The sequence below is a fragment of the Aquila chrysaetos genome, chromosome 2 (genome assembly GCF_900496995.4).
Source record: "Aquila chrysaetos chrysaetos chromosome 2, bAquChr1.4, whole genome shotgun sequence".
Classification (NCBI taxonomy): domain Eukaryota; kingdom Metazoa; phylum Chordata; class Aves; order Accipitriformes; family Accipitridae; genus Aquila; species Aquila chrysaetos.
The window spans coordinates 18,998,891-19,020,292 of record NC_044005.1 but is presented as its reverse complement, the minus strand read 5'-3'; the positions used below and the strand labels follow the sequence as shown (position 1 = coordinate 19,020,292).

Below are 21,402 nucleotides of genomic sequence, written 5' to 3'. Positions count from 1 at the left end.
CTACTCTTCACACTGTTTTGAGAATGCTTATTTTTCTCAAGAAGTTATAGTTTCAGGATGGTAAACGGTACTAGTGGTATTAACCTACTGATATTTATTACCATGTTATACAATTGCTTTACTAGAAAAAATAAAAAGTTTTATTCAAAAACTCATAACAAAAAGGCATTATCAAAAATATAAACAAAAAACTATAGTCTAGAATAAATTTAACATTACTTTATTGAATATCTTACTCTGGTATCTCAGCTTTTTTGTTTCAATTTTGTTTCATAAATAAATCATCCTAGCTTCTAATCCCTACAAAACAAGGGCCATGTTCTCCTACTTGGCTGTAGGAGAATGGTAGAACTCCACAGGTTTCTATGGTCCCAACTGAAATATGACAAAAACATCAGAAACACTGGACCTTTGCCTGTGTGACACGTCACACTTAGATCACCCCAGTAGCAAAAAACCCCCTCTGTACTACTACTACTACTCTGCACTGTTATGAAACCACTCTAAAAGCAGCTAATCAAACGGGGTTTTAGATAACATAAGCAAACAGAATGGAGGAAGAGCGTTGTTTGTGTGCTTTCGTTACTGATCAACACAACGCTTCACGCAATTCAGAAACTTCCGAATAATAAACCTAGAACAGGTTTGCCTCTGCTATTACAGCCTGGGAATACGTGTGTTTATTCTCCAGATCCTGAGATCACTGGCGCGGAATAAAAACGAAAACAAAGCCAGCAAAGCCAGCGGCTCTCCCGAAAGGCACCCAGCCGCGATTTGGCAGGACTCTTCAGCTCCCTCACGGCCGGGTGCGGGTGCGGGTGCAGGTGCAGGTGCCGGTACCGCCAGCGCAGGCCCCCGCCGCTGCCGATCCCTGAGGAAACCGGCGGCGGGAGGAAGGGCTCTCTCACGAAACCAGGCCTATCCTAGCAGTGGCGCACTCAATAGAGACAGCCCCGGCAAGCGCACACACACACCCCCCTGCCCCCCGGCCGGCCCGGCGCCTCAGCCCCCCCTTACCGCCCACTTCCTCTGCGCCCTCCAGCAGGATGTCCTTGGTGAAGCTGGAGATCTGGCCGGTGAGTGAAGACAGGCTGCCCCCCACCTGCCCCAGGGACTGACCCAGCCCCGAGCCCAGCCCGCCCAACCACGACGCCATCGCCGCCGCTCAGAGGGCTCCGGGCCTCGCTCAGCCCCGCGCCCGGCGGCCCCCGCAGCTGGCAGCCGGCTCCCGCGGGCGAAGGGGCGGCCGCGCCCTCTCTTCTCCTCGCTAGGGAGGGTCAAGGCTCCCGCTGCGGGCTCAGCAGACCAGTCTCGGCGACCCCTCGGCCAGCGCCGCGCACATCCCCCTCGGCACGACCCGGCTCAGCGGCTCCTCTCGGCGGCTCCGGCTTCTGCCACCTCGACGGTCGCCATAACACCCTCTCCCGGAACACCATCGACAGCGGCCTCAGCCGGCTAGAGCGCCCCCGCGGCGGCGATGACGTGTACGAGGCAGCGGAGGATGCCGGGACAGTGGCGGAGCGGCGGCGGGGGCGGGCGGGCGCTAGCTGGCGGCCGAGGTGTGTGGCGGGTGACGCACGGAGGCCGAGGCAGCGTCCCCGCGAGCTGACAGGCTTCCCCCACGGCAGGCAGCGGGCCCCGGGCCGTGGGGACGCGCGGTTTTGAAACGTGGTCGCTTTCAGAGGAACAAAACCACAACCAGGGTACGTGGTTGAGTTTGAGCTGCTACCGCTGGGCCCACCTTGTCAGCAGGCCCGGCCGGTGTGCCTCGTGCGTGTGTGTGTAAAAAATAAGTAAATAAATCTTAGTCCGTGTAAAAGTAAAGCTGGGGGAACGGAGAAGCTGGCACATGAAGCTGTAGCGAAGTTGGGGGAACAGAGAAGCTGGCGAAGCCGGGCGGAGGCAGGCGCCAAGGGGGCCGGTGGTGGGGCGGGGCAGGGCCGGCGGCACCACGGACACGTCAGCCGGGCGCGGAGATGGGCCTGTAAGGACCTGTGATTAACGTGAACCCTGCGAAATACACGTACTTGGGTCATGTGTCATTAATAAAACACCGCGTCCGACTGCTACAGGACTAGAGACGCACCGTATTCGAGTACACATTTTCACAAAATGGGCAAGTTCCCGAAACGCTAGCCCCTTTCTGGTGTGGATGTAAATGTGGTGGATGCTTGGGTAGATTTCCAGCCACAACCCTGGCACTGGTCCGATTCAAAGTTCTTTCCAGTTTTGATCAAACGAGGTATGTAAAATTATTAGGGACCAGAAGTAGTACTACACTGTTACAAAAAATACAGTATTACAGCAGTAAGAAAAATACTGATACAAAAAATTGCCGATACTGGAAATGAAATACAGGGCAGCTAGCTCATTGTGTTTCAGATTAATAACTACATAAAAATTAATAAATAAAGCACCACATCAATGGTAAAATGAAACTGAGAAGAAAGTGTTTCACAGCTGAAATCTTCACATTTTTAGAGAGGAGCTGAGAATTCAGCAAGCACAATGCACGTGCTCTGGAGTTAAAAGCTGACAAACATTACCAGGCAGCTATGCAAAAACCATCCTTAGTTGCTTCCCAAATGGTATCTTGCAGAGCCTTGGTGAAGGCTGCGTAGCTGGCCTGCAATACTGGATTGCCTTTTTAGCTTTACTGTCCACTGTCACTCAGAGGCAACTCTGAGGTTGGGCACAGTATGTGGTCCAAGAGTTTATAAGTTAAAAATAACTGAAATAGCTGTTGGGTTTGACAGTTTTCTAATAAATATTGCTTTCCCTCTTTTTCAGTGAACAATTTTTCCATCAGGTTTATACATTACCAAATTTTAGTAGTATATTTACCACCCTTACAATTATCCATCATGATCATACACTACTTCAAATCAATTTCTAGCTCAAAAAAAAAAAAAAAAAAGGCACCAGAAATGTAAGAAGTACTAGCATGAAATGTAAATGTATCTCTTGATCAGTTTTGTTAATTTTAGTTTAAAACATTGGGTTTAATGGATATGAAATGTTTACAATGCTCAGAACACCCTCTACTGTAGCTTAACAAAAACCGTATGGGTCCATAGGAGATAAAAGATGTCATCTTTTCCAATACCATTTGATTAATTCATTTTTATGGGAAATTGTCTCCTATTGTGGTTTATTTTATAATGCTAAGTAAGGCAAGAAGTCAAGAAAGTAGCACAGAGGGCTTTTTCCCCCCCAATTCTTTAAATTACTACTTTTGAAAAACTAGAAACTTTAGCTGACCGGCTTCATCTACTGCTGAAAAGGATTGACTAAGCTACAAAACTGCATTGTGCCACAAAAAGAATGTATATTCTGGTAGCAAAACAGGAAACATTAGCTTATTTTAAAATTAGAAAGCATACAATTTTCAAAGACGTAGCATAACTATAATCAGCACCAACTTGCTTCCTAACAGGAGTGTCTTTACATGAATTTGGGGATATCAACAGATGAAAAGACATCACAGACAACAAAATGTCAGTTATGAGCAACAGAAAATTACCCCACTGCTAATATATATACACAACATCTGGTGCAAAGCCTATTGATATCAAAGTTGAGAATTTAATGTTTGATGATTCTGTGCCCAATCCACATAAGGGAAAGCACATATGCAATTACTTGTGTCAAGAGAGAAACATTAGAAGCTATAATAATATTTATTTTAAAAAGTGATATCAAATACAACCATATATATTTGTGCCTACTTGGAGAGCATTTTCAAAATATCAAACAGCACTGCCATTTTCCAGTGAAAACAATGACAAAGCATTTCAGCTTTCCTTTTTTTAATCTTTTCAGTATTATATGCTTTATATACACAAAATAGAGACAATTATATAGGAATCCAGAGCCAAAAACATGATACTGAAAGCAGTCTCAAGACAAAAAAATCTATTACTGAAAATTATTTCTAAAATACACAACTATTAGACAAGAGATGAAAAAAATTACTCCCTTACAAAATCCTAACACTACAGTGTTTTGTACACATGGGGTTTCATGTAGCAAAAAATAAAATTTTATCAATGCTTGCATGCTTTAGAGACAATATCAAGGTTTTTCTCCTTTTTTTGCACAGTGGCATTTAAATATTACATCCCTTTCTGTTCAAACCCTTTTATAAATTTCCCCTCCTGAATTCACACAGTGGCTATACTGGGGGAGTGGTGTGAGTGTTAAAAAAAAAAAAAAAGTTATCTAAGTGTAGTAACAATTAGTTGCTTTTCTTAACAAAGAAAATAAAAACATTTTGATTTGGTAAAAGCAGTTGAAAAGTCACATGTACTTTAACATTCTAAAGAACTGTAATTGGGGAAGTAGATGACTATGGCAGGTTAAATACTAAAGCATTCCCTCCATGTCTGAAATGCAAATAAGGCAAAATGTCTGTATGCAGGTTAAAAAAGTTATTGCAAAACAGCCCATGCTTTTAAGATGCAAACCTGGATACAACACAAAGAAGCTACTAATTCAAAACTAAAGTATTGAATATTTGGGCCTGGCCAGTTTGAATGTATTAAGTATTGTTCTTACTTGAACAACCGATTATGTGTATGGGGGCGAATGGGTAGATATGTTTACCCATTAGACTTTTTTTTTTTTTTTTTAAAAGATTTGTGAGTAACTATGAAGGGTTCCCAGGAATTAAGTTCGTTTGATGCAAGACAGTAATGGCTTACCAAGCGAGCAACATAATTTTATATCTAAGCCCTTAAAAAAAGTTTCCACTTCAGTTTTTCTTTTCCCTGGATTCTTTTTTTGATTCCTTTAAAAGTATGTGCTGATAACATGAATTGTACAGTAATACTTCTTTGTAAGTCTGAGTTCTAGAGTTCTCCAATCCCATTCCCCATAATACTTCTCAGTAAAAAGGCCACCATTTGTACGTTTTCATCATTATTTGAAACAATAACTAAATTCTAGAAAATTTCTGGCATTTTAGAGCTGTAACATGTTCTTGTTCATTTTTAAAAGCCTAATTGTCACTTTTGTAATAAAACAAAGCAGCTTGCAAATGACAGTATGTGTCTGAGATACAGAAACAGAATTGCTTACTAGACGTGCTGCAGGCATTTTAAACTCCCCACCATTTTATAGATTTATAATAGAAGCAATAGTCCAACATTAAAACACATCAGAGATTTAACTTTGTATTGGTTATTTTTAAGTAGTCTGCAAAGTAATTAAGTATGAAAACCAGTAAGAGTACCTTAGCTGAAAATTACATTTAAACTTGCTGAAGTTGTTTGAAGGGCACAAGGAGCCCAAACATTGGAGAGTAGGCCAGTATTGTATCAGATTAGTTTCAAAAAAATGTGAGCATTTAAATAGCTCACATTTATACCTGCTGTGCCTAACAAGAACTGCATTCAAGCATGACTGCATTACAACACTTTTTCCTCCTGCCTTCCTTACAAGACCATGAAAGCACTTTACAGAATTATACTTAGAGAACTCATTTTGGAAGATATTTGATGTATCAGTTATTCCCCCCACTCCTTTGACTTCTATAGGCAGAAAAACACAAGTTATGTCACATGGACTGTTCACTGTAAGGAAGACAGTAAACACCTGTTGGATGAATGAAATCTGAAATTCCCTCAAATATCATACTGCAATAAAAAAAAATTTAAAAATCAATTTCTGCTCCTTTACAATGGACTTCGGCCTAAAGCTACAACATGGGAAAAAAAACTTTCAACTTGACAGAATAGGTAACACTAGGAATAGGCTCTAAATTAGTAAACGCTTTATGAGCATAGTTCAGCCACATTGAGAACTGTTTATCAGTGAAAGAATGCACACCAAAAAATGAGATCAGCTTTTTATTGACAGCTTCTTGGCAGGTCCACACATTTTGAACTTTAGGTCTGGGTTATAAAATATGTACTGTCATCAATTAGTATTAATCTTTTCCTTTGGTGGAATTAACATACGTAGCTTAAATTGCTACCTCTTAACTGCTTGACTAGGCAGATACACCTACTTCATTAAACTTGACATTCTTCTGAAATTCAAACTGGTATTTGTAGAGTGACAATGTTTCTACACGGAATATGGTTAGCCCTGTAATGATTGACACAGTTGTGCTTTTCAGGCACTGTTACTTTATATTCCTTACATAATAAAACACTTGGGTGTTGAAGTAACTTACAAAGTGACATGAAAGTTCAAATGCAAACCTCCATGCTTTAGTGATTATAAAAACATGTAATTGTCACAGGTTACGGTTAATGTAATTCAAGGGGCTTAGATTTTTTTTTTTCTTTAATATGGGGCTGCTACACTATATAGCTATAGAAAATAATACATTCTTATTATATTCTTATAATAGAGGATAAAAGGTCCAAGTTCCAAGTACTGGTATCAAATTGCCAGCCTATAGCTATTTATAAAATTCAGAGTCTTATTTCAGAATCAGTTTATGGCACAACAAAAGAAGGGAAATTAAAGCTGTGGATAACTTACAGATGAGCAAAGAAATAATTCAGTGCTTTAGAGATTCCTTTCCTGTCTTCAGTTTCATATAAATTTTAAACTGAAAGCAGAAATTTACATCCTGAAAAATATAGTATTTCAAAATGGCATATGCACACACGGACTTTTAAAGCCATTGTTTAGCTGTATTAATTTGAGACATTACAGATATTATAATTAATATGCATGACAGAATTATTTAAAAAAGACAAAATTTAAAATCAGGTTTTAAAAAGTAGTGCTGTCTCATGTCAAAATCCACATTGTCTTACACATACCAGTAGTTCTGGTAGAAATTCAGCACACAGGTAAGGAAAACAGAATTTAGCCCAATTATGTATAATATAATAATATCCTAAGCTATCAAGAAACCATTGCTGTAAACAAATCTTTACTGAGAGGTAAGAGCCCTTTCATGTACAGTACTACTTGATGCTGAATGTGTATTTCCATCTAGCTACCATTCATTTCACACTAATTTTAATTAAATGTTACTATTGTGCAATGAAATAACTTTAGAATATTTTGATAAAGAAATTTGGGGTTCTCTTCAAAAGATTCTTAGAATGCCTGTGCTAACTGTTAATGCATTAAGTGGACTACAGCTTACACACTCTATCTACAACATATTTCCATATAATTTATATGTAAACAGAATTTGTATTTCAAGCACCATTTAGGAAAATGAAACATCTCTCAATTGTTGCACTGAAGCTGAAAGTCAGGTTTGGTCACCCTGTTACACATTCATCCTGGATACCAAAGCAAATGTCTTACAACCAATAGCATAAGCTATCTCACATAGTTTGCTCCCCCAATTTTTCTCAGGATCAGAAACAGCATGATAAAAAATCGTAAGGTGCGTGAATAAAGGCCATTCCTGGAAAAGCTGCAACATTCTGACAGACACTCATAAAAAGCATTTCAGAAAGAACATCCACACAGACATAAATATTCATTCTTAAAAGAGCTACTTGCACAGGGGTCATTTCAGACTGCAGGAATGCACCTTATGGGTGTGGCACTGACTTTATGGCACCTAAATCCCCTCCTCCTTTCTCCTAGACTCAGTTACAGCTCTTTCATACTGGAAGGCCAGAATGAAGGGTTGAGCTTGAAGAGGAAAAAAGACTCCAGAAGAGGTAGAAAAGAAAACCTCTTTAACCCAACTAATTCTACACTACTTTTATAGTAGATAGTGGCATAACTAGAAAGAGCATAAGAAAGCAAAACCAAATTAAAAAAACAAACCAAAGAAGGCAAGTTACCCGCCAAATGACAATAAGGCAACGCAAAAATCCTACTTTAAACATGGATCTGAAAATTTTAGTTGCGACTGAAGAAAGTAAAACCTACAGTTGGAACTGGAAGTAAAATCAGAAAGTATTAGAAGGTCAGAAGTCACTGAAAGATACAGAAGTAACATCATAATCAACAATACACTGAAGATTTTCTCTTGAGTTGCAAAGTAAGAAATTTATGGATTCATGTTTCTCCTGCAGAATGGGTCATTTCAAAAGTGGACAGCAGGATTGAAAAGTTGACATTAAGTCATTCAGAATAAACAATCACAAAATATATTATCTAAGATAAACAGAATTTAATTCTTTTTCCCATTTTAAGTGATTTCTTATAAAAACTTAGTCATTTGTGAGCACAACTTATTACTTGTATCTATTTTTCCATTAGTACTGAAGGAAATCAGTCGATGCTGGGTTTTGGCACTTTTTGTATTTTCTATATTCTTCAAAACAACGTAAACTTGCTTTTAAAATGCAAGTTACAGCTGCTACACATGTCTAACTTTGTTCATGTGAATAGTTTAAGCAATTTTAATACAGCTACTCTGTGAACAGATGTTCTGTAGTAGGAGTGCTACAGTTTTCTAAATTAGTGCAATCTTTTTTGTATTTGCAGATTCCCTCTAAACTGACCTCCAGACCCCCTTTCATTCCTGCTTCCAGAACTCTGAAATGAACCCTGCTTGTGCAACATTCACACAGTAAAATTATAATGGAGACTTAGTGTTTTGCCAATAAGGGGGGGGGGGGGGGGGGGGGGAGGGGAAAAAAAGTTACATCATTTCTCCTCTTCTGTATTCAAGTGGTTTCTAACAGATTCCAGAGACATATTCATGGCTGCTTGAAGCATGTCTTCTTCACTCATATCACCTCCTAAAGAAAATAAATGCATGTAAGTTATAATAAATGCACAGAGCTAGTTCTCAACTGCAGTTAAATGCTTTCGTTGTTCCTTTTGTCCACACCCACCTGTTTCCACCCCACTCCCAAAATTGTTTTTGTTTTTTTTAAGTCATTAAACATTAGGCACTTAGCTTTCCATCCACAAGTCAGTTTGTAACAAGTAATACACATTAATTTTGGATCACCAATACCTAATACTGGTAAGGCCTACATACTTACATTCTGCTGAAAACTGGTTCCAGTTATTTTGTCAGATATTACTCCAAGTTTACTACATTGTCATGCAACTTTAAAAGTAATTTAGAAAACAAATTGTTGGCACAAATCCCATCAAAGATTACAATTTGTAATGCTAAAGCCAAACAGAACAACAAAAAGCAAAGCCAGAACTCAAATAGTCTAATAGTAACGCTCTTCACTTTGCAACAGGTTATTGACATTCAAAGCAGAACAGGCTTTTCAAGAAAGTGAACATTTCCTTCACTGCCAAAACGAGTAATGGCTGTGACACAGTTTGAATAGCTGCTGGAGCGAGGAAGTAGGCAGACTTAGGAAAGGAAAGAAACAGAGCACAATACAAAGGTGAAAAAGACATAAATATTTCAGTGTTGGAAATAAGTTTAAGAAACAATACCTGGGTCAGCTTCCGGAGTGCTTGAGCTTAGAGTTGGCTTATCATGTAGGTTCAGGGTCCGATCTTGCTGCTGTAGCTGTTGTTGCTGCCTGAAAGTGTTATAAATTTATAGAAGATTAACATCAGTATGAGACCTGTATCAAGTCTACGTCATTGTAAGGAGGGCCAAGAGTCAGCTGTTTGGTACAGTAACACCCCTGCACCTAAACTGTCTTCAATCGTTTCACCTTCCTAACCTTCAGACACCTATCCTCCCAACATTATACTCCAAGCCACATCACTATTTTCCCAGAATTTGGATGGTCTGTGTTCTTATCCTCTCATGCAAAGTCTAACTCCTCCCATCCATAGCATTTCTTCCTGGTCTTTATTTCCTCCATCACTAGGAGACAGAGATAAGGAAAAGCTACAACAATACCCCAACTATGTGTTAAGAAGGTACTCCAAAACAGCAACATAAAATATCATCTAGAACGCTTTCATGTGATGCACATCAGAGGCTTCATTACCAGAAGCAAAGTCTTAGAGAAAGAATACTTTTCTTCAGGAAGATAATTACAGAAATTTACGGGATTTCATTTAAAATACTTCTATAACATGTATGTTTTCTTTCTTCACAAGACTGATGTTGCATTACTAACAGATCCCCTCTTATTTACAGGTTTCTGTTCTTCATAGGAACCACCTGGGAATAGCAAAATTCAGGTACTGTTAAGAAAACACGTTAAGAGAGAAAAGTTAAGCTAGACCTCAGTCAGAAACCCATCCACACCCCAAAAGCACCGAAAAATACAACATGTACTTCCACATGCAGTTTTCTATTAACTACTTTACTTTTCAAAATATGCTTGTCTTCTCCTTCGCAGTTCTTCTGAAGAAAGGGAGTCTGTCTGACTGGTGTGAGGTAACTGAGGAACATTCTGTGGTAATGAGTCCAAGAACTCACTTCGACGACTACCTAAAACCAGAACATGCCATATCCTACTAATTACAGTAAAATGAAGTTAGTAAATGAAAAATAGCTTAAGGAAATGTCTTCAAACTTCACAGGAAGAGACTAATTTGTTGGAGAAATAAGCACCTAGGCTAACTTCACTTGATACTATCTCTCCTCCTCACCTTAGGACTGTTGCCCTTCCCCTCCTGCCACCCTTTGCCAATTTGTTCTTGCTTCCTAATGATCAATGCGAACATGAAAGTTACAGCTTTTCAAAAAACAAAAAGGAGATAGTTACAGGAAATTCTGGATTGTCTTTCCATGCCTCAAAGCCAGTCTTTTCAGAGAGCTTGACACATGCTGGATAAAGTGGCTGACTGAAACTGGTTTCAGTAGCTGCCTAAAGCATAAGCAACATGAACACTGTAAGAGAAATTTAGATGAGTACTGCACCTTGCATGCTGAGTTGAATGGCTCTGCGAAGATCAGCTTCTTCATCTTCCATATCAATTTCCTGCCTACTTAGAGCCAGGGCTCTCTGAAAATTCTCTTCATCTTCATCTAACATGCCTGCTCCATCAAAAGGATGGTTGACTTCTATTGCTTGGTCCACATCACTTCTGGGAAGCCTGTGAAATTGATACATTTATGGCAGAATTCAGACAGAAATGATATTAACTTTTACTGTGAGATTTAAAGTAAGTATTTTCTGCTGATTTAACTCTGCTTTTTTCCTAACTTTGGAAAGAAACATTTCTATTGTGAAAATCTGCTATATAAACAAATATTTTCATTTCTACATGAAAAAGCACAAAAGGCCTACAAAAAAGAAAATACTGCAACTCTAAACCCATGCACATATTGACAAGAATCTGTTCTATAGGAAAAACTTCAAAAATAATAAGCCTACAAAAAGCAGAAATACATGTTAGTCAAACCTATTGCTATTTCAACAGTTACACCAGAAGAAAATAGTGCATGTGGTCTCCTTCTTAGGAAGCTTTGATGACCACACTAGAGCAACAGATTCTCTGTAAACTATACATGCTTCCCATGTTACTGCCAAGTAGTTTGTTTTTATTCGATCAATTTACAACACAGTTTACCTTCACAAAGTGGAAGAAATAATAATTAATTCCTCTGAAAAGCCTTAAGCCTTTTTATCAGTATGCAATTTATTCACTATGAAAATGTGATAAAATTATTGCAGTAGTAGTACTTCATACGCTTTCAAGGATGTTTTATATTAGCAGTATGCATCACAACAGAGCACCACAATATTTACAGTGAAATTATTCCAAAAGGAAATGCTGTATGATTTATATGATGTACAATTCAGATACAGGTTTCTCATTCTTTTCTACTTACGACAGAATGCACAAGCCACTCTGAACTATAGATTGATCACTATTAACCACAGTTTGGTAAGATTTGCTAACCCGTTTTACTATACTTGGAAAACTATTGTAATCATGAAGTTAAAAATCTGCACTATACAACACTTACACACATGGAAAGATTGAATCCTTATTAAGGTTGTTTTTGCCCACTTAAAAATACACCATCTGTATTCTACCAACTTGCTTTTACTGTATGCAACAGTAGTAAGCATATTGCACTAAAGGTACTTCTAATTACTTCTTAAGAGGGTTGTCTCCACATAGGCATTAATCATGGAAACCAATCATATGGAACACTGTTAAAATGAAATCTATTTACCTTACCTCTGATCTCTTGACTGTGCTGTCTCTTCTCCAATTAGTTTTGGTCGCTGCATCTGCTGTACCCGAATCATCTGCAATAGCTGATCAGCCTCGCAGTCTGGCAGGTCACCTTTTACTACAAATATGGAATAACCTGAGAAAAATAAATTGTAAGTCTACAGCGTTAAGGTGCATGCATAAACACTCTAAAATGTACGCTATATGGAACACAATGATGTGCAATTTATTACAGTGTAAGGCTCTACCTTTCATTATAAGGACTTGGGTTATTTCACTATTTCAATCACAAAACTAAGGGTAGTTAAGTGAATACATAAAGATCTAATAAATAATGATTATTACCTACTTTTAATTAATGAGATTTAACATCTGCAAGTTACTATTACCTTCCTGTTGTAATTGAGCCAAGAAAAGTGCAAGATATGTATCTGATATTAGTTCTGGACCCATCAAGAGAGAGTTCAAGTTAAACCACTGTAATTAAGAAAAAAAAGGTTTGAGAGAACAAATTAGCATAAAGATTACTCGGTAATCCATTTCTGTACATTGTGGTCATTTTCTATGATGGAATATCCGAATAAATCTAGTAAATAAATTATCAAATTAAAAGTCTTTTGAAGCACAATACCTATACTGCTAAAGGTGACCCTTCAAATATTCTTCAGCTAACAGGAGATCCGAATTGGGGAAATTACTGCATGCTCTCTCCCATTACTGAACACTGGTACCAGGCGAACGGATTAAAACAGATAAATCAAAATATAAGGGTAGAAGAATTATTTCAGACATAATTCCAAAATTCTGCTTAATCCTAGTTCTAAATCTGTTCAGAGACTAGTGAAGGACAAAACCCTTCATAAGCTAATGCTGTCTCTTAAGAAATTAATAGATACAGGAAACAAACATTGAATTCTTTCCATGAAATACTTCCATTAAATATTCTGCCTTTAATAGCTGGTGATGCTGAAAACTATTTTTTACTTCTGAGATAATTTTTAAATTTAAAAATTAAGAAAAATGAACTCAAATTTAATATGTTGATAGTACAGCATAATATTACAATAGGGGACACTTGAGATAAATATACACAGATCATTTCTTATCTCCCTGAAGAGGACTAGTAATTTATAATACTTCTTCTATAGAGAAAATATATTTAACATGGACAACAAAATATTCTACCTTTAAAACACCATATATATTGCAATCAATCTGAAGAATCTTTTTTATACCATACTTGTTCAATATTATCCAATTTTAACCAGGAAGCACCATTTCAGGTAGCAGAAGGAGAATTCTATCTCCATTCTCACAAAAATGCATTTATCTACCCAAACTTCCATATATGCAGTCACACAATTGCAGTCAGGCCCATACTGTAATTCACCTGGAATACAGGTAAGTGGCTATCTACCATTCTGTCATTCAGTCACGTAATTTGTCAAAAACACCCTTTGCCACTAGGAAAGGGTAAGAAGACCAACAGTGTAGGAGTGGGGAATAAAAAGTTATGTAAACAAATACAATGGACAGATTACAGACAAACTTTCTAAAGGGAATATGGAGGAGGAAGGTTTGGTAAACTAATTTTGCTTTAACTGTAACAGAAGAGAAGCAGGTCAAATCTAAGTCAACCTATTTTGTCTATCTTTTCTCATTACTCTCTAGGTAACAGACACCTAGTATTGTCTTCAAGTGGTTACAAGCCACATGTACAAGCAAAAGACATCCCTCCTCCAACTTAAAACATTTTGGAAATGGTTGCTATCTCACCCTACATGGCTGCATATATAAGGAACATTCCCATACTTTTAAGAGACCATTCAGCCTTTTTGATATCAAATATACAAAAACTGCTTGTAAACATTAGCCATACTTTTAAACTAAAGCAGAACAGCAGAGTTTCATTTGTTTACTCACAGGTGAAATGTTTAATTTCAGGGGTTTTGTTGGTTTTTTTTTTTTAGTCTGGATGACAACATAGGTAGACACCACTTGCAAAATGATCCAAATGTGTAAAGAGACTCCTGTCTACTACTGTAGAATCTAAAAGCTTATTTCATGAACATTTTCTATGACACAAAACCCAACATGAAACCAGCTTATCTTGTATAAAAGCTTATGCAGTATGATCCAGAACAATGATTGGCTACTGAAATAAAACACTACATTGGTGTTACAAGGGACATGGATGTGACTTGCGTTATTATATACGTACCATATACTTGTATGGCTATCCCTTACCTTTAATAGCTATTTCCTGCTTATAATACAACTGTTTCAGAAAGTTTTCTAAAGTAGTACAAAGTTGTGATTCTACTTTCCCCAGCCTTATGTTAAATACTAGCAATCATAAATATTATTACATTTGAAATTTGAACTTTTTCTTATACCTACTGTCCATTTAAACAAGCAAAATTATTTTTACAATGTCAATAACTTAGTGCATTAAAATAAGTTTGCATTCTATAGGGATCCTAATCCTTGTCTAAGATTAGCCCCTGTCCAATTTTTCTGCTATTTTTCATGCAGAAAAGAAAGAAAAGAGCTTAAGACATCACACAGACTCTACCAGAGCTGCAGCTCCCTAGAGGACAGGTTCACTTTGATGGGATTGATCCTAGGGTCTTTCCCCAGGCTAACATTCACAAAAAGCTGCCTGGCATTTTTGTGATATAACAAACATTTACTTTTTTTTTTTTTTTAATATGGGATACTATTAAATCAAACTGCAGCAAAAGCTTGCAAAAGGCCAACACATGGTTTACTCGCAACCACTTTTCCACCCCCATTCTGAAGTCAATTTTTAAATAAAAAAAGACAATGTCACCTGTTTTCCTAACTTTCGAACTGTAAACCAGTGTTCCTTATAATTACAAATAAATGATTTTTCATTTCTGTAAAAAGAAAAACAAAAGGTATAGATAAAATTAAATACTCTAATATTGGAGTGCATGTTAATGTTTAAGTTCTTTGCTACCACTAATTTAAACTTATATATTAAAATTTCAGTAATACAACTGTTGATGTTACAGCATACTCATAGTGCTTTAATAACATTTAGGAAGTTGTCAACGTTACTGAAATCTCCATATACCTGTGAGGCCACAGATACTGAGATATCGTGAAGGCACAGAGGACAGATGCTCACACACACCCCCAAAAGGAAAAAATTAAAGACAGAGGGGATAATAAAAACATCAGAATGCAACAGAGCTTGAAACAGTAATTTTAAAGAAAGATTTAAATCATAGATTAAGAGTATTATTTTTCTGTAAAATGAAAGCAGGGTGCTAAGAAAAAGTTGTCTTACATAGGGTCGATCCCAAGCCTCTGATACTCTGGGCTGTTGAAGAGGATTAGTTCTAAACCCCAAACTTTCAAAGCATTGCTTATAACCTGTCAAAAAAATAGCGCTTTTCATGAGTCAAACCAGTCAAATCTAAATTTAAGCAATGCAACTATCTTAGTTGCTATAAACAATTATACTGTTTTAATAAACCTTAGATTTCAAAACATTGCTAGCAAACCTAGCAATCACATTATTCAAAACGCAACTGTCATGAATCTACATGCAAACATAACACACATTACTGTATCTAGGGGGAAGTAACAAAACTAGGATTTAACCAAGGTGTGTTAATAGGCTTACTCCCCCAGACAAAGCTGTAACTGCACCTCCCACAGACACTTCACAAGTTGTCATCTCTGCTCTCAATGTACCTCTCTGCCCGCCCCCCCCCCCAATACAATGTCATCCTTCCCCACAGGAACTATTGGAAATTTTGCACCACTGGATTGTCACAGGATCAGTCAGGTACATTAGCACAAACTTTTACAATAACTGTTTAAAGCTATCTCAAATAATGCTGTAGGAAATTTTAAATTAACAATTCATCTTCCTTTCAGTGAGCCAACTATGTAGCAAGTGAGCAAAGCGATGACAGGACAAAAAAAGTAGAATATGAGGAAGCATTATTTTTCAGCTTCAATACTGAAGCAGCACAATCAAGAATACAAGAAATGCCAAACTGTTAATGGTTTTTCACCAAATAGAAAAACAGCCCTGTCCTGCCATAAAGAAGAGATGCTCTCAAGGGATTCTGGAAGATTGACAAGCACCTCTGAAAGCTCAGGAGACAGCCAAAGGTACAAAGCATTGCTTACAGCTCTAGTGCTAGACACAAGCCCCAATTCAGTGTTCAATACCTTTTTTGTTGTTGTTCTGGTTTAAGTATTTATTATTAATTACTTTTCCGTTATGGTCCTTAAAAAAAAAAAAAAAAGAAAAAAACCCAGCTCTAAAGTGTTTGAAGTGTGTTGTAAAAACTGGAATGCAGATATTGCAGCTTCTTCCATTCTACAGATCACCCTGTAACCATTGCCAAGGGCTTTACGGTCTATAATTAGAGAAAACAATCTCAAATCTGCTTTTTCACCTGTAGTCTATCAGAGCCAAGGTCTACACCTGAAGTGCCCAAACGAAGAAACTTAGAAATCAAACTTATTGCCAGCAGGTGTCATTTCACAGTTCAAGAGTCCATGCTTCTACTATGTGTTTAAGGGCCCATGAACTGAAGAACTGCAAGTCACTGCTCTTAACGGAAAACACTCTGAAGATTTAGAAGTCCGGCACTTAATCCCATTTAGCCTATAAACTGGAAACTAGATGAAAAGGCTTGATGCCATTTAAATTGTATGAGAGAACCTATGTTGCATAAATAAAAAATTCTGGCAGTATAAAGCCATGCTTACTTGAATTGAGAAGAATCCACTGTCATCCATATTTACAGAAGGCTGCTGCTCAGTGCGAGGTTGGGAGGGAGAAAATGGGAAAATGGTGTAAGCATAAAAGGTCAGAAATAATTCAGTTTTGAAAATAAATATAACTGCACATACTTCAAGCAACAACTCAATATGTCCTAGTCTGTAAGGCTGATTACAATGCCCAAATAAGCTTATTAATTAAAACCTCAAACCTTTAAATTCGAAATGCCCAGCACTTAAAGAACAGACAGGCACAGGAACTTCTGTTCCTATCTCTGCCACTGGCTTACAAAAACAATAGGCAAATCGCTGATCCTCCTCCTTGCCATGCCTGACCTTCCTACCTGTAAGATGAAGATAATGTAGCTTTTTGTAGAGTTATTGTAAAGCTGTACCAGTAACATTTGAAAATGCCAAATTTAAGATGCGTGAATGACAAAATGTATAAATTTAAGAAATTTTAGCACTAGAAAATTAACCTTCTCTAGCTATGCAAGAATAAGTGCTACACAATATTAGATTGCAGGCAAATATCAAGCCTCAAATTAAGATGATTTTACCTGTAAAAATGTTCTATATTCTTCACTAGACACTCCTCCCTCTGCCATTCTCATTCTTTCTTCCTCATCCAACTGCTGTGCAATAGAGGATAGCTCAACAGGACTGAAATATTCCCCTTGTAGCAAATTATTCAGACAGTGCTGAGCACACAGTGAGCCTTCTTGCTAACATTGGAAGAGAAAAAAATACCAAAGACAACAAAAAAACAAGTTAATGTTTTACTCTGTAAAATGACTCAACCATTTCATCCTCGCAAACTTCCTGCCCTCCCCACTCACCCAGAATGCCATATATTCTTCAGATGTATTACACTGCAAGCTACGGAGTACAACTCTCCCATCAATTTGATGAGAAAAAACCCAACACACATACTACTTTATTTTCTCAGAGGAATTAAATTTCATGTAACAATGTTATTTTTGAAAAGACTGTAAAAATTGCCAATGGCCTGACCAAATCACACAAGGACTCGGCAACCATCAAGACAATGCATTCTGTCCTCTTCCAAATCCCTACCACATAAAAATGAAACAGTTTAGATATCTACTTCCCAGTAACAAATGTTTTCTGCAACAGATGCTCTCGTTCTTTTTTAAATTTCTTCCCTGCCAGATGTGACTATTGGCAATCTGCTCTCCACATGTGGCTAAAGAAAAGCAGACTGTTAGGACTTTGGAGAGATTTAAAGTATACATCTACAGAATTTATTTCCTTCATTTCAGGTTACTCACCCAGTTCGGGTTGTAACCAATTTGTTTACTGCCGAGAAAGTAATTAGGAGCTGGACGAGCAACAAACCTCATTTTCCACATGAAATTTATAACTAGATAAAAGAAGCTAATAGTACTGGTTCTAAAATCTTGGTGACAATGATGAGGTGACAAGAAAAAAATTAAATTCAGCATATTAAACAACGAAAATATTTTTTTGTTGATAAACCATTTAAATGGAAAACACTTCAGATAATTTGTTACATATCCAGCACATTGGAGATAACAGAACTGTAATATAACATTTTTAGACTGTCAACCCGAATTAAAAATGAGTAAATTAGAAGTATCAGTCATGATTTTGTATTCATTCAGATCACATATTTTTTAATTTGTGCTACATATCACACTCCATCATTTTCATAAGGGCAGATAAATATTGGTTAAAAAACCAAAACCAAACCAAATCACAGTTGCCCATGAAAAGCAACCAACCTTTCATTACAAATTACAAAACAAGTGCAAGATAAGATTAACATCAGTTTCCAAATCCTGCTTTTCTCTTTTGTTTTAAACAGTCCTCATTTTTATTTACAATAAGAACTCTAATGTGCATGCACTCTATTAAAAACAAAACTAAAACCCCTCAACAAAAATAAAGAACACCCCTCCCTCACACCAAACCCACAGAAACCAAGAATACAAGAGCATGCCTTGGAGGAATATTCTTTAAACTTCCATGAAAGCCTCATACAAATCATATGCACAAGTCTCCCATGATCTCCCTTACAGCAGCAACCTAAAAAATTCCCTTTACCCCAGATTACAGAATCTTCCTAGGGCTTCATCACTCAATTGAGCAATGAGTTATTAAAGCTAGACTGGCTTTACAGCTAGGGTTCAACAGAATCCAGAAACCTCCTCCAGCTCATGTCCTGCCCACAACAAGAAACTCAAGACTAAACACCAGCTCCTGTCCCTTTGGGACCACATGCCTTCTGCTGGTCATATGATAAAGTTGTAACAGAAGAACCTGCTCAAGAATCACAGGTTTCTCCACCAGAATTATATGAAACTGAATTAGAAAGAGATGTATTAAAATACCTTTGAAAATGAGTTGTATTACAGGCTTATATCTTAGTTTCACTAAAAGGACCTTTCTGTATTTGTACAGTTTTACCTTAAAGTAATAAACATTAATTTTCATATGGAAAATTTGTACATACTAAGTGCAAAGTACAGAAAAGAAAACTGATCTTACAGTTTTTAACTGACATTAACTTCAATTTTTTTTTGTGCAGAGAATACCGCATCTTTCCATAATCTGAAATCCTCTCACTGAAACCTATCATGATATAAACTAATGCCCTGCTTTCAGTGTTTTCAATCACTTGTACCTTATCAAAGAATGGACCAACTTCTAAGGTAGGGGCTCCTTAAGCCCCACCCCTATGTCCTACTTTCTGCAATTGTCATTCCGCTATTAAAAATGCCACGTTGCTTAGGTCTTTTGTCTTGTTAAGTTTCCTTTATAAATACCATGTTTTTCATGCCTTTTTATTGGAACATCTGAGGTGTGCAGATTCAAGCAGGGGGTGTGCGTGTACATGCGGCATGTTAAATATTTTGACAGGAACTAAGATAGTGCACTTGATGGTGGGGGGGGGGGAACCCTTAAGAAAAAAAGACAGACTTTCAGTTAAATCTTCCCTAGAATAATAATGATAATGAAATAAAAATATTTGGTACTCCAATTTAACAGGCATTCAAGTGTAACTTTGTAACTAACTTACCAGGGAGCATTTATGTTTCACATGTGAGACACCCAAGACTGTACCTTTCCTTCCCCCAAAACCTGTAGCAACTACAAATTACCATCAGCTCATAACTTGGAATGTATTATGCTCTGTCACTTAAATTTCAGCAGTTTTGTTATTAAACTAGAAAGCAACTTCATCATAAAAAAAGTTATAATTTCATTGTATGATAGGCCAGGCCAGAGAAGAGAAGGGTACACTTGTTTTGAACTCATTTTGAAATCTGGTCTGGAACTCAAGGTCACTGTAGCAGAGGCCATAACGGCTGAAATCCAACACTCATCCTCTGAAGTTCTGCAACCCAAACCTAGTTTGCAAGAACACTCCTCAGGTTCTATGGATTTAGAACAGGGGTTTTGGGGTTTTTTTTGGAAGTTATACAGCTGTCTTGCTTTATTTGCTAAGTAAACCAACCATTACGCATGAGAACAGTGTATAAAAACTAGTGTTAATTTTAACACAATAAAGGAGCAGAGACATTGCCAAAGTACATGAAAAAGACAATTATATTTGAATAGCACTAAAGCATAAATAGCTCATATTTGGGAACCTGGATAAACCACAGCAATTCATAGAAGCGTTTGTCCTCCAAAACAGGAAACGCTGTTCGGCACACAGAAGCACAGTACACGAACTAGGATTTCCTTCACAGCTCCCCCTTTCCTTGCTCCTTCCACAGCCCCAACCAAGCCAGGCTAGCGAAGAGATGTGTCTGAAAGTACAGAAACAGCCCTGCCTGCCGCTGCTCACCTTCATGGTCATTTCTCAGCCGTGCGAGATCTCTCTCAAGAAACACAAGCAGCTGGAGCCCGCACCTTCCCATACTTGAGGTCTGTTTCTAAAGACCCAAGAAAAGCGGTCACCGTGCGAGGGGAAACGCCGAGGCTCAGCCCTGGCCCTCTTTGATCTCCAGTAACAACATTTCCTTTCCCCGCAGAGCCGGCAGGCCTCGCAGTGCCGAGCTGGGCCGGGCCACGGGCACCGGCATCGCCGCGCGAGCGGGCCCCAGCTCTCCCCGGAGACAGAGGAAACCTTCCCGCTGCCTCATCCCGCCACCGGAAGGATACCGAGGCGGGCAGGGCACAGGCCAAGCGCACCGCGTGGGGACCGGGGGCTGCCTCGGGGCCAGCGCAGGGACGGGAGACCCGGCCGCCGACCCGAGCAGCTCCTCAGAGAAAGCAGCCCCGGCCTGGACGGCCCATCCGACGGCGCAACCCCCTCTACCCCGGCCGGCCTCCGCCAGGAGCAGGACAACCCCCCCAACCCCTCACTCACCCGCTCGTGGAAGATTGACTCCATGTTTATTGCCAACGGCAGCAGCCTCCGCCTCACGTGTCCTCCCCAGCCAATCAAACCTTCCCTTCCTCGACGACCCGCTGCAGCCAATCCGCGCAGTCCCCCTGCTGGGCTAGGCCGCCCGGACGAGGCCGGCGCGAGGGCTGGCAGTCGTGGCGACGCCCCCTGTCGGTAAGGAGGCCGCCGGGCTGATAGGCCGCCAACTCCCGCCCCCGGCCTGCCGCCCTACGCGGTGCCGGGCGGGCGGCCGC

At 38.7% G+C, this 21,402-nt stretch overlaps 2 protein-coding genes and 1 long non-coding RNA gene across 7 annotated transcripts in view; 1 reads left to right on the top strand and 2 right to left on the bottom strand.

Annotated features, from left to right (window-relative positions):
• Nucleotides 1-1,464, bottom strand: part of TRIP11 (thyroid hormone receptor interactor 11) — a 35,173-nt gene extending 33,709 nt beyond the window's left edge. Inside the window, exon 1 of the mRNA XM_030007212.2 lies at nt 1,018-1,464. Coding sequence (XP_029863072.1) covers nt 1,018-1,156 — 139 coding nt within the window. The 5' untranslated portion in view covers nt 1,157-1,464. The remainder of the gene's footprint in view (nt 1-1,017) is intronic.
• A 246-nt stretch (nt 1,465-1,710) lies between these two features.
• Nucleotides 1,711-10,296, top strand: LOC115338578. The gene is made up of 3 exons (XR_005931965.1): nt 1,711-2,242; nt 10,001-10,044; nt 10,206-10,296. It is a non-coding gene; the product is annotated as an uncharacterized LOC115338578 (long non-coding RNA).
• Nucleotides 3,662-21,225, bottom strand: ATXN3 (ataxin 3). 5 transcript variants are annotated; one of them, XM_030007213.2, is made up of 11 exons: nt 21,131-21,225; nt 17,328-17,492; nt 16,756-16,800; nt 15,314-15,399; nt 14,831-14,897; nt 12,387-12,474; nt 12,001-12,133; nt 10,730-10,905; nt 10,174-10,297; nt 9,340-9,428; nt 3,662-8,675 (listed from the first exon to the last, which is right to left on the bottom strand). In XM_030007213.2, exons 1-11 carry the CDS (start codon nt 21,152-21,154, stop codon nt 8,581-8,583), a joined length of 1,092 nt encoding a protein of 363 aa, XP_029863073.1. In that variant the 5' UTR covers nt 21,155-21,225; the 3' UTR covers nt 3,662-8,580. The 5 variants fall into 5 exon arrangements, 4 of the variants coding, with proteins under 4 accessions (XP_029863073.1, XP_029863074.1, XP_029863075.1 ...); XR_003922434.2 differs by lacking the exon at nt 10,174-10,297; XM_030007214.2 differs by lacking the exons at nt 14,831-14,897; nt 15,314-15,399; nt 16,756-16,800; nt 17,328-17,492 and having other exon boundaries at nt 21,131-21,179.
• Nucleotides 21,226-21,402: the final 177 nt, after the last annotated feature.